Source organism: Martes martes (genome assembly GCF_963455335.1).
Source record: "Martes martes genome assembly, chromosome: 18".
Taxonomy (NCBI): domain Eukaryota; kingdom Metazoa; phylum Chordata; class Mammalia; order Carnivora; family Mustelidae; genus Martes; species Martes martes.
The window spans coordinates 29,914,161-29,927,458 of NC_137906.1; the positions used below are offsets into that span (position 1 = coordinate 29,914,161).

Consider the following 13,298-nt stretch of genomic DNA (forward strand, 5'->3'; position numbering starts at 1 on the left):
ATCCTAGGGGAGTTATGGGGTTAACTTTTTAAGAAATGGCTGCTTGGCAAAGTGGTATTTTTCCGTTTCCACCAGCACTGTCTGGTATTTCTGGTCGTTCCACATCCTTGTCAACACTTGGTATGGTCAGTCGTTTCAATTTTAGGCATCTAATGGGTGTGTAGTGGTATCGCATTGTGGTTTCAATGTGCATTTTCCTAATGACTCATAATGTTGAGTATCTGGTCACGTGCTTGTTAGCCATCCGTGTATCTTTTTTTGGTGAAATGGCTGCTCTAATCATTTGCCTCTTCCAGACTTCTTAGGTTTACTGTTTGCATGGTGTATCTTTTTCTGATTATTTACTTTCAACCTGTGTCTTTGTATTTCAAGTATGTTTCTTCAAACCAGGAAACGGACTCTTAGCTATAGAGAACAGATGAATGGGTACCAGAAGAGGGGTGGGTGGTGGGAGGGCTGGGGTATTAAAGGGTGCACTTTTGATGAGCAGAGTGATGTATGAAGGTGCTGAATTCCTCCGTTGTGTACCTGAAACTAATACTACATTGCACGTTAAGTGGAATTTAAATAAAAACGTAAAAAATAAAAATTTTATCAACTAGGGCACCTGGGTGACTTAGTTGGTTAAGTGCCTGCATTAGGCTCAGGTCATGAGCTCAGGGTCCTGGGATCGAGCCCCATATCAGGCTCCCTGCTCAGCAGTGAGTTTGCTTCTCCCTCTCCCTCTGTGATGGCTTCCGCACTCTCTCCAATAAGTAAATAAAATCTTTAAAAATTTGTATCAATGAAAAAGAAAAGGTGCATGTATGTGTTCCCTACGGTATTACACATTAAGCAGTTTAGTGGCTTAAAATGCTAAAGTTATTATCTCACAGTTTCTGTGGGTCAGGAATTTAGCAAGGGTTTAGATGAGTCGTTCTGGCTTGGGGTCTTTCATGGGTCAAGAAGCTGGCCAGGCTCCAGCCGTCTTCAGGGGAGAATGTTTTTACAAAGATGGCTCACTCCACGATGGCCGTTTGGTCCTGGTGATTGACAGGAGGCCTCCGTTTCCCTTCACCTGGGCCTGTCCAGAGCGCTGCAGGACTGGCCACAGGATAGGACGGTCGCCCTTCTCCAGAGCCAGCATCCCAGAGAGAGCGAGGCAGGAGGGGCCTTGCCTTTTCTGAACTAGCATCAGAAGTCCAGCACCATCACTTCTGCCAGTTCGGTCATAAGTGAGTCATTGAGTCCAGGCCCAGGGAGGGATGTCAAAGAAATACCAGACATCTTAAGATATAGTTAGTTGGGTCTGTTTTTAGTTGTTCTGATAATTTGGGCATTTTTTAAAAAAGATTTTATTTATTTATTTGACAGAGATCACAAGTAGGCAGAGAGGCAGGCAGAGAGAGAGGGGGGTAAGCAGGCTCCCCGCTGAGCAGAGAGCCTGATGCGGGGCTCGATCCCAGCATCCTGAGATCGTGACCTGAGCCGAAGGCAGAGGCTTTAACCCACTGAGCCACCCAGGCGCCCCAATCTTTGTTTTATAAAAGCTGAACTTCAGTTGTTGCTTTAGGCATACAGTAAACATCCTTAGTTATTCACAGATTATTTCATGTTGTACTGTTGTATATAAAATATAAAACCCCTGAAAATGTAAAGACCCACTTCCTCCGAAATTTCATTAGGTATTTTATTTTTTACAGTGTAGGTTTTCTGGTGATGAATTCTTATTTTTTCTTTACCTGAAAATATTTTTAGTTCATTTTCATTCTGAAAGGACATTTTTACTTGACAGAGAATATTCTGGTTTGACAGTCTGTTCTTCCCCTCTAAGAGTTTCTAAGGATCTTGTTCCACTGTTTTCTGACTTTGGTAGTTTCTGATGAAAAGTCAATCATAAAACAAATTGTTGTTACCCTGTGTGCACTGTGTTTCTTTTCATGCTCTCAAGATCTGCTCTTTAATTCGGCGGTCAGTAATTTGACTATGGTAGGACTAGGCCTTCTGTTTGTCCTGGTTGGTGTTCACTGAGCATCTCAAAGTTAAAATATTCATCACCAGTGTGATGAAGACAAGTTTATATCTGCCTCATTCTCTTCTCAGAGTCCTATCATACCCATCTTAGACTGTTTGACATTCGTGCTTCTTAAAAACATTTTTGTTATTTAGACTGGATAAATGCTATTGGTTTATCTTCAAGTTCACTTATAAAATTTTACCTTTTACCTACCTACAACCTTTTTAACTTTTTCACTGTCATCTCCATTCTGTGAAGACCATCCATAATTTTTTTTCATTTTAGACATTTTTTGTTTTATTTCTGTTTCACTAAAAAATCATTTCTATATTTGCTATTTTTCATTCATTATGAATATATTTTCCTTTACCTCACTGATTGTTATGATAGTTATTGAAAATCCTTATCTGCAAGTTCTAACATCTGGCTTAGCTGGAGTTGGTCTTAGTTGACTGCCTTTTGCCCTTGAGATAGGGCTGCATTTTCTTATTTGCACACTGCATATTATGAATGCCTATTATGGATATCAAATTAAGCCTCTGTACTGTTACTTTTCTCAGATGAGTGGCCTTTTTTTAAAAAAATATTTTATTTATTTGACAGAGACATGGAGAGACAGGGAACACAGGCAGGGGGAGTGGGAGACGGAGAAGCAGGCTTCCCCCAGAGCAGGGAGCCCGATGCAGAATTGACCCTAGGACCCCGGGACCATAACCTGAGCAGAAGGCAGACGCTTAAGGCCTGAGCCACCCAGGCGCCCAGAGTGGTATCTTTTGTTTCAGCAGGCACTTAATGACCTTTCGAAATGTTTTCTGGGCAGAAGTTCCGATCACAGCTCTCATCTTTTATCTGTAGCTCAGCTTCTAGGACCACTGAGTGCCCATGTGGCTGAGGGGTCTGCTGGAGGTGTGGGCAGACAATTTGGGGATCTCCCCTCTTTCCCTCTTAGGTTGCTCTCAACTCGGCTCTCTGACGTCCCGGGGCAGAAAGGCTATGGTTTTTCTGACAGTAACCTCACCACTTGGCTTGACGCCAGAGTAAAAGCGGCAGAAGAGGGAAGTGATGCTCTCTCGCCCTCCCCTGCGCGGACTCCTCACCAGACTGTGACTGTGTCGGATCCCTCTTCAGGGCCTCCGTGTTACTGCTTTTTGTCTTAGGCCCAGGCTGTACAGCTGATATTGCTGGTAGGTTCCTTCACCACAGTGGGACTGGAAGTCTGAGCAAACGTATTTGAAAACCTCAGGATGCCTGGAGTTTGATGCTCAGCGGTACATAAAGATGACCAGCCCCGGATGGAGAGTGGGGCTCCCTCCGCCTACAAACACGAACCAGAGACCGAGAAATGGCAGGGGTTCCGACCACTGTCTTAGGTCAAAGTGACGTTATCGTGGTCTGGTGTTGCTCCATGTTATCGAGTGAGTAGACATGAGAACCAGGTTAGGAAGGATGAGTGCCACCTTTTGTTTCTCCATTAAGCGTCTGCCTTCCGCTCAGGTCATGATCCCAGGGTCCTGGGATCGAGTCCTGCATCGGGTTCCCTGCTCCGCGGGGAGTCCGCTTCTCCCTCTCCCACAAGCACCCTGCTTGTGCTTCTGCTTGCTCCCTCTCTTTCAAATAAATAAAATCTTCATCTTTGCAATTCACTTCAACCCTGTTCCCCTGTGAGAACAGACGTCACTTCCTAAGGCACCGATGGGGAGGACGGTCTAGTCCAGCACCACTGATCCCATCCTTTGTGTACATGTTTACAACTATTTCTGAAATTTGGTTTTTCCCTCACAGAGAAGGGCCCCTGCGAGGACGGAGCCAGAGAAACCTTTCGTGACGACCCCAGTTCTGCTCCCTTGGCCCGAAGCACAAGGCAAGCGTCTGCGCCCTCAGGGAGGCAGGGCCCCCACCCCCCCCACCCCCCGAGCACCCCTGCACACCCTGGGCGAGGACGCCAGACCAGACACGCACTGCGGTTGCTCCTCGAGGCCACCAGGTAGGTCAGCGTGACACTGCCTGGTTGAGGGCCTGGCCCGGCTGGTGCTTGCTGCAGAAAGTGTCGACAGCTCTTGGCGCACAAGCGATCGGGCCACATCGAGTCACCCCACAGAACGTGGGAGCCACGGGCACCAGCACAGCTGGGCTGACGGCCCCATGTGCTGTGAGCACTGAACAGTCTTCCTGTGACGGCTCGAGCTCGTCCTCTGCTTCCAGTGCCCCCGAGTGCCGTGACGCCCACCCGCAGCAGCCTCAGTGAGGCGGGGGTTCCTCCCTGAAAGTACCTGTGCTTCAGCTTAGATGGGCCGGGAGACCAGGAGGGAGGTGCAGGGTGAGGCGGGACAGGGTTACCGTTGCTGGGCACCCGCCACGGGCCAGCTGCCTGGACCGCAGGAGCTCTGTTCCCATCTGTGAATAGGGGGCCCCAAGGTGGGCTCGGCAGCCAGGCAGGCACCTTGTGCACACGGTTGCCGGCGGTGTGAAGTCAGGAGGACCCCAGGCTTGTCCACTTCAAAGGGCCTTTGCTCAACATGCTGGCAAAGCTGCCTGCTGGAGCGGAGAGGGCTGCGGACAAGAGTGAGGTGAGGCTGGGCGAGGCGGGGGCTGAGCAGTCTTGACGTGCAGCCAGGGCCAAGGTCGTTTCATGCCACCCTGACACATGGAGGCTTTAGAACAGAGGGACCTGCAGAGGACTTCTGGGAAGATGGTGGAGTTGGTCCCACGGAAACACCTAGGTAACAGCCACATTGGTACAACTAAGACGACGGGCACAACAGACTTCCCACGGTGAACGGCAGAGAGGAGGATACACGGAAGAGAGCAGGGAGGCGGAGATGCAGGAGGGATGGGGAGACCAGCCACAGATGAGAGGGTACCACAAGCATGAGAAGGGAGAGGACCCCTCCATCGGGCACTCCAGCGCCAGGGGAGCTGAACTGGGAAGCTTTGGAAGCCAGTGGGGCTTAGCTCGGGGAGAGCCGGACGGCAATAGGAAATGGAGCCCCCACCCTTAAAGACCCTGCCAGACAACCCCACTGAGATACAGCCTAGAAGCAGCAGTTTGAAAAGCACCTGGGGTGTAAGGGAAGACTGACCGCCTGATCTCAGAACCTGGGCTGGGGAGGAAGCGATCTTTGGGAGCCTTCAGCAAGGGTAAAAGAGCCGGGGGTGGGGCGGCGCCGTTCCTCCTCTGCCCGAGCCTGGACCCCCGACACTTGCAGGAACCAGGGCAAACACCCTCACCTACCTTGCGAACACCACACCCTGCTCCGCGCTCTCCTGGGCGCGCACACCATGCCACCTGCCCTGGGCAGAGGGGATGGTAGCGGATTCTACTGCAGCCCCAGCAGTAGGCAGGGGCGGGCCTCTGATTGGACAGCTGACCCACCAAGAAAAGGTTCTTGGTGACAAGGCAGGGAGAGTGCCCTGCGGGTTGGTCCAACCACCGCCCTGGCAAGTGGGCTGAGGGCAGGGACCTGGTTTCCTCCAACTACAAGCCCAAGGCTGCCCTGGTCTGGTCCCTTAACAGCCCAGAGACCAAACCCTGCCACAACAGGCGAAGTGGGCCGCTGCAGACGCCTGGACGGCAGGCAAACCCGGCTCAGCCACTGCAGTAGGGTGCACGCAACACACGTCAGCGCCTCCCGCAGCAGCTACTGCTGGGGAGCGGGCACGTGGTCTTCCAGGGCACTGCGGGACCTCCCCTTGCCGAGGCCACTGCTCTCAAGTGCAGGACACGAAGCTGACTTTCCTCGTACACAGAAACAACCCGAGACGGAGACAGAGGAACGCATCCCCACATATAAGAAAGAACCAAAAATGACATACTCAATAAATGAAATTAAAAAGCCAAAAGAGGGAATCAGTCATAGATTAGAGGAGGCAGAAGAATGGATCAGGCAGCTGGAAGACAGTAATGGAGAGCAACCAAGCTGAACAACAAAAGAAGAAATGAGAACAGGGTGAGGGAACTCCGCAGCACGTTATGAGGATCCCAGAAGGAGAGGAGAGAGAAAAGGGAGCACACAATTTATCTGAAGAAATAAGAGCTAAAAACCTCCTTAATCTGGGGAAGGAAGCAGGCAGGTGCAGACAGCACCAAGAGAAAACAGCTGTATACCAAGGAAACTCCATGTGACTCTCCCCTCATTTTTCGGCATAAACTTGCAGGGCAGAAGGGAGTGGTAGGATATATTCCAAGCGCTAAAAGGAAAAAACTTCCAAAAATACTCACCCAGCAAGGATATCATTCAGAGAATTAGAAGGAGAGAAAAAGAGTTTCCCAAACAAAACATAAAGGACTTCATCACCACTAAACCAGCTCCACAAGAAACATTAAGGGGATTTCTTTGGAAAGAAAAGGCCATCATGAGGAGGAAGAAAATGAGGAAAGGAAAAAATTTCACAGGTAAATACAAACATAATGAAAGTAGATTAATCCTATAAAGCCCAATATGAAGGTTAAAGTATAAAAGCAGTAAAATCAATTATACCTATAACAATCAGTCAGGGGAATGGCCAAAAAAAGGGATGTGAAAAGTATGACATCATACAGATAAAATGTGCAAGGAGGAGGAGTAAAAATTTAGTACTTTTAGAATGGATGCACATTTAAATGACCATCAACTTAATAATATATTTGCTATATGCACAGGATGTTATCTCTCAGCCTAATGGTAATCACAAATCAAAAATCAGTAATAGATATGCAAAAAAGAAAGAAAAAGGAATCCAAGCAGATCACTCAAGAGAGACATCAAACCACAAGGGAAGAGAGCAAGACAGGAAAGGAGCAGAGAAATAAAATCCAACCATAAAACAAGTAACAAGACGGTAATAAGTACATGCCCATTAATAATTAGTTTGAATGTAAATGGTCTAAATGTTCCAATCAAAAGACAGAGGTTCTTCAGCTCAGGTCATGATCCCAGGGTCCTGGGATCGAGCCCCGCATCAGGCTCTCTGCTCCGTGGAGAGCCTGCTTTCTCCTCTCTCTCTGCCTGCCTCTCTGCCTCTATCAAATAAATAAATAAAATCTCAAAAGACACAGAGTGACCGAATGGACAAAAAAAGCAACATCCATCTATACGGGGCTGACAGGAGCCTCCCTTCAGACCTAAAGACACACGCAGATTGCAACTGAAGGGATGGAAAACATTTATCATGCAAATGGGAGTGAAAAGGAAGCTAGCAGAGCAATTCTTAAAGTATTGGACAAAACAGTCTTTAAGACAAAGGACATTACGTAATGATAAAGCCAACAACTGAGTAAGAGGATCTAACGATTGTAAACAGTTACACACCCAACACAGGAGGACCTAAACCCAAAGGAACTACTAACAGTCGTAAGGGAAGAAACTGACAGTGGTACATAGTAGTCGGGGACCTCACCCCACTTACATCAATGGACAGATCATCCAGACAAAAATGAGGAAATAGGGCTTTGAATGACAAATTGGACAAGATGAACGTAACATACATTCAAAGCATTTCATTAAAAAACAGCAAAATACACATTCTTTTCAAGTACGTATGGAGCGTTCTTCAGAATAGATCACAGACAAAACAAGTCTCAATAAATTTAAAAAAGACTGAAATCCTATCATGCATCTTTTCCAACCACAATGGCATGAAACTAAAAATTAATCACGAGAAATAAACCTGGAAAGAACACGGTATGTGGAGGCTAAATAACGCACCACTAAACAGTGAACCCGTAAATCAAAGAGGAAACAAACCAGAGATAAATGAGACTGAAAACATAATGGTCCAAAATCTTTGGGACGGAGCAAAACTATTCTAAGAGGGAAGATGACAGCGATAGAGGCCTACCTCAAGGGGCAGGAAGAATCTCAAGCAACTTAGTCTTAAACCTAGAAGAGCTAGAAAAAGAACAAACAAAGCCCAAAGCCAGCAGAAAGAAGGAAATAATAAAGATTAGAAATAAACGAAATAGAGACCAAAAATAATCAAAATGGGATAGATCAGTGAAACCAGGAACTGCTTCCTTAAAATCACAACAACAATGATAAACCTTTAGCTAACCTCATCAAAAAGGAGGACTCAAAAAAATAAAGTCAGAAATGAAGGAGAAGCGATAATACCACAGAAATACAAGAGTACAAGGGAATACTATGAAAAATGGTATGCTAACAAATTGGACAACCTAGAAGAAATGGATGAATTCCTAGAAACATAATAGCACTTTCCCAAAGTGAATTAGGAAGAGACAGAAAATTTGAACAGACTCATTACAAAGAAATAAAATCAAGTAATAAAAAAACTTCCAACAAACAAAAGTCCAGGACCAGAGGGCTTCACAGGTGACTTCTACCAAACATTTAAAGAAGAGTTAAGACCTATTATTTTAAAACTAATCCAAAATAGAAGAGGAAGGAAAGCTTCTAGATTTATTTTACAAGTCCAGCACTGCCCTGATACCAAAACCAAATAAAGACACGACAGGAAAAAGAAGACCGTGGGCCAGTATCTCTGATGAACACAGACGCAAAATCCTCAACAAAATATTAGCAAACCTAATTCAACAGTACATTAAAAAGATCATTCACCATGAACAAGTGGTTTTTATTCCTGGGATAAAAGGGGGGGGTTTGATACTTGCAAATCAATCAATGTGATACATCACATTGGTAAGAGAAAGTAAGAACCATATGATCATATCAATTGATGCAGAAAAAGCATTTGCTAAAGCACAACATCCATTTATGATAAAAACTCTCACCAAAGGTTTAGAGGGAACATACCTCAACATCATAAAGGCCATATATGAAAAACCCCACATTCAATGGTAGAAACAGCTTTTCCTTTGAGATCAGGAACAAGTCAAGGATGTCCACTCTCACCACTTTTATTCAACACAGCACTGGAAGTCCGAGCCAGGTAATCAGACACAAAAAGAACTAAAAAGTATCCAAACTGGAAAGAAAGAAGTAAAAATTCTATTTGCAGATGACATGATACTATATATAAAAAACACTGAAGACTCCACCAAGAAACTACTAGAATTGATAATTGAGTAAAGTCACAGGATACAAGTTTAATATATAGAAATCTGTTGCATTTCTATACATTAATAATGAAGTAGCAGGAAGAAACATTAAGGAAACAAGCCCATTTTCAACTGCACCAAAAAGAGTTAAATAACTAGGGATAAACTTAACCATGGAGGGGCGCCTGGCTGGCTCGGTGGGTTGAAGACTCTGCCTTCGGCTCAGGTCGTGATCCCAGGGTCCTGGGATCGAGTCCCGCATCGGGCTCTCTGCTTGGTGGGGAGCCTGCTTCCTCCTCTCTCTCTGCCTACTTGTGATCTCTGTCTGTCAAATAAATAAATTAAAAAAAAAAATTAACCATGGAAGTAAAAGACTTGTAGTCTGAAAACTATGAAACTCTTATGAAAGAACCTGAAGATGACAAACAAATGGAAAGATAGTCCATGTTTATGGATGGGAAGAACCAATATTGTGAAAATGTTCACACTACCCAAAGCGATCCACAGATTTAATTTAGCCTCTATGAAAATACCAACACTGTCCACAGAACTAGAGCAAATAATCCTAAAATTTGTATGGAACCACAAAAGACCCCGAGGAGCCAAAGCAATCTTGAAAAAGAAGAAGTTGGAAGCATCACAATCCCAGTTGTCAAGATACAAAACTGTAGTAATCGCAACAGTATTACACAGGCAGCAGTGATCCCATGTAGATCAATGAAACAGAATACAGTCCAGATATAAACCTATTCTTCTATGGCCAATTAATCTATGACAAAGGAAGCAAGAACATACAATCGAGTAAACACAGTCTAACTTAAACAGTGTTGGGGAAACTGGACAGCTACATTCAGAAGAATGAAACTGGATGCCTTGTTTACACCGTGCACAGAAATAAACTCAAAATGATTAAGGACCTAGATGTGAGACCTGAAACCATGAAAGTTCTAGAAAAAACACAGGCAATAACTTCTTGCATATCACTCATAGAAACATTTTTAAATATATGTCTCCTCTGGAAAGGGAAACAAAAGCAAAATTAAACTTGGTGCTACACCCAAGATAAAAAGTTCCTGCCGAGTAAAGGAAACCATCAACAAAACAAAGAGGCAACCTACTGAATCGGAGTAGATATTTGCAAACGATATATCTGATATATATATTTGCAAAATATATAAAGAACTTACACAATTCAATACCAAAGAAACCCCCGTTTCTCCAAAGAAGACACACAACACAGGTGGCCAAGAGACACATGAAAAGATGCTCAACATCACTCATCATCAGGGAAATGCAAATCAAAACCACAAGGAGGGGGCACCTGGGTGACTCAGTGGGTTAAAGCCTCTGCCTTTGGCTCAGGTCATGATCCCAGGGTCCTGGGGTCGAGCCCTGCATCGGGCTCTCTGCTCAGCAGGGAGCCTGCTTCCTCCTCTCTCTCTGCCTGCTTCTCTGCATACTTGTGATCTCTGTCTGTCAAATAAATAAATAAAATCTTAAAAAAAAAAGGAAAAAAAACCACAAAGAGTTCTCACCTCCCACCTGTCAGAATGGTTAAAATTAAATACACAAGAAATAACAAGTGTTGATGAGGATGTGGAGAAAAAAGGAACCCTTGTGCACTGTGGGTGGGAATGCAAATTGGTGATGCCATGGTGGAAAACAGTATGGGGGTTCCTCAAAAAATAAAAATAGAATTACCTTACAACCCAGTAATCTCAGTATGGGGTATTTATGCAAAGAAAACAGAACACTAATTTGTAAAGAGATATGTACACCCGTGGAAAGTGCAGCATTATTTTTTTTTTAAGTGCAGCATTATTTACAAAACCCAAACTATGGAAGCAACCCGTGTCCATCCATAGACGAATGCATGAAGGAGGTGTGGTATTCACACACAACGGAATATTACTCAGCCGTAAAAACAGAATGGGCTCTCGCCACTTGCAACAACATGGTTGGACCCAGAGGGTATAATGCTAAGTGGTCAGTCAGGGAGAGAAAGACAAGTACGAAGCGATCTCACTCATATGTGGAATTTCAGAAACAAACAAAGGAAAAAGAGACAATCAAAAAACCAGACTCCTAAATACAGAGAACTGGTGGTTGCCAGAGGGGAGGTGGGGGGAGGGGAGGATGGGTGAAATAAAGGGGATGAGCACTGAGAAGTGTACAGAATTATGGAATCACTATATTGTACACCTGCAACTAATCTAACACTGTTAATTGTACTTGAATAAAAAGAGAGAAACCCATATAAAATACATGCCAGGGCCATCATCACATCTATCCTTAATGTGACCCATCCCCCAAGGAGAAGTTAAAGGAAAAACCTCGAGTTTGATTAAGTAGGAATTGCAGGTTCCACAGCTGCCAAAACTGTCTGGGAGTTTTCACAGTGCATGGTATTTTGATTTAAAGTAGCATTTACAGGAGAAGCATGGGAAATGGCAGAGTGGGAGGATCCTGAGCTCACTTCCCATGGACACATCAAGTGTGTATCTAAATATAGTGAGACTCACTTGGAAATGACCTGGAGACTAACAAAACTTCTCTCTCCCACAGCTTAAGATCTAAAGAAGGCCACACAGGGAAGGGAAGGAGGAGCAGGGATGTGGTCAGGAACCAAATCCCTGGCATGGTGATCTAGATCACCTGGGAGCGTGGAAGTGCTCCATGAAGATCGAGGGGATCAAGCCCCACAGTGGGCACCCCAACCTGGGGATTTGCAATGGGTAGATGAGCCCCCCAAAACCTCTGGCTTTGAAAATCAGTGGGGCAGGGGCCAGAAGGCTCTAGGGACCTGAGACTCTGCTCTTAAAGGGCCAGTACTTTTTATCACTTGGTCTGAGACCCGGCACAGAAGTGGCAGTTTGGAAAGTGTCCAGGTTATGTGTGAAGGAGACTTACTTTTTTAGGGCAAGTGCTGGGAGAGCAGGGATCTGGGGGAAATTTGTGTATGAATGTAACTGCTGCTGGGAGCCAGCTCTGACACTCTGTCTGTCTGTATCTTGCTAGCGCTGTTGCCCTGCCCACCAGGACACCCATAGAAGTCTTGGCCAGTCACGACAGCAGAGTGCACATGGTCCACACAGAGGACACCCCTGGAGTGACTGGTTCTGGTGAGCGGGAGGGACTGCATTCCTGGGCCTCACAGGATGCCTCCTACATAGGCCACTACTTTTAGGACCAGGAGATGGAGCTGGCCTACCTCATACACGGAAACAAATCCAGAGGCAGACTACATGAAACAGAAGCAGTCTGCCTGATAAAGAATTCAAAGTAATGGTCATAAAGATGTTCAACGGATCTGAGGGAAGAGTGGGTGAACTCAGAACTTCAAGAAGCAGAAAATATAAAAAAGAACCAATCAAAGCTGAAGAATAAAATAAATGAGCTGAAATACACACGAGAGAGAATCAACAGCAGATTAAAGGATGCAGGAGAACAGGTGCGTGATCTGGAAGACAGCGTAGTGGAAATCATCCAAACGTAACAGCCAAAAAAAAAAAAAAAGAGAGAGAGAGAATATGAGGATAGGTTAGGAGACCTCTGGGACAACAAGTGTACTGACATTCGCATTTTAAGTGTCCCTGGAGGAGAAGAGAGAGAGAAAGGGCCAGAAAACTTACTTGAAGAAATAATAGCTGAAAATTTCCCTAACCTGAGGAAGGAAGCCGCCTGGTCAGGCAAGCACAGGGAGTTCCAAACAAGGTGAACCCAAGGATGTCCACATAAAAATTAAAATGTCAAAAAATTAAAGAGAAAGAGAGTCTATTTATTAGAAGCAGCAAAAGAAAGGCAACTAGTTTTGTGTAAGGAAAGTTGAGGCTCTAAGCTGAGTTTTCCGCAGGAGCTTTGCCAGAAGGGAGAGGCATAATATATTCAAAGTAGTGAGAGGATAAAAAAATCTACAACCAAGAATACTCAGCAAGGATATCATTCAGAATTGGGGGAAATATAGAGTTGTCCAGGCCACCAGAAGTCAGAGGAGTATATCACCACTGAAGTGGCCTCACAAGGAATCTTAAAGGAACTTCTTTAAGTAGAAAAGGCCATAACTCGAAGAAAATTATGAAAGGAAAAAGTTTAATCCAAGCATAGCATCAAAGAATGTCATCTAATTACAAAGAAAGAAAGCAAAAGAAGAACTATGAAAAGAAATTAAAAAAAACAAAACCCATAACCAAAAACAATTTAAAAAAAAGGCAATAAGTAAATACCTATCAGTTTAAATATAAACAGACTAAATGCTCCAATCAAAAGACATAGGGTTACTGAATGGATGAAAAAAGGTAAGACTTACCT

General features: G+C 44.7%; 2 protein-coding genes across 3 annotated transcripts in view; one reads left to right on the forward strand and one right to left on the reverse strand.

Annotated features, from left to right (window-relative positions):
- Positions 1-13,298, forward strand: part of LOC308359345 (uncharacterized protein) — a 92,947-nt gene that overhangs the window by 39,024 nt on the left and 40,625 nt on the right. The window contains exons 3-4 of one of the 2 annotated variants that reach the window (XM_080830357.1): positions 3,779-3,980; positions 12,009-12,741. In XM_080830357.1, coding sequence (XP_080686483.1) covers positions 3,779-3,980; positions 12,009-12,040 — 234 coding nt within the window. In that variant the 3' untranslated portion in view covers positions 12,041-12,741. Of the gene's footprint in view, positions 1-3,778; positions 3,981-12,008; positions 12,742-13,298 lie in introns of those variants that run through there. The other variant, XR_013968427.1, reaches the window with a different exon arrangement.
- The window catches only part of MRTFB (myocardin related transcription factor B), a 181,539-nt gene that overhangs the window by 5,003 nt on the left and 163,238 nt on the right, over positions 1-13,298 (reverse strand). The window lies entirely within an intron of this gene.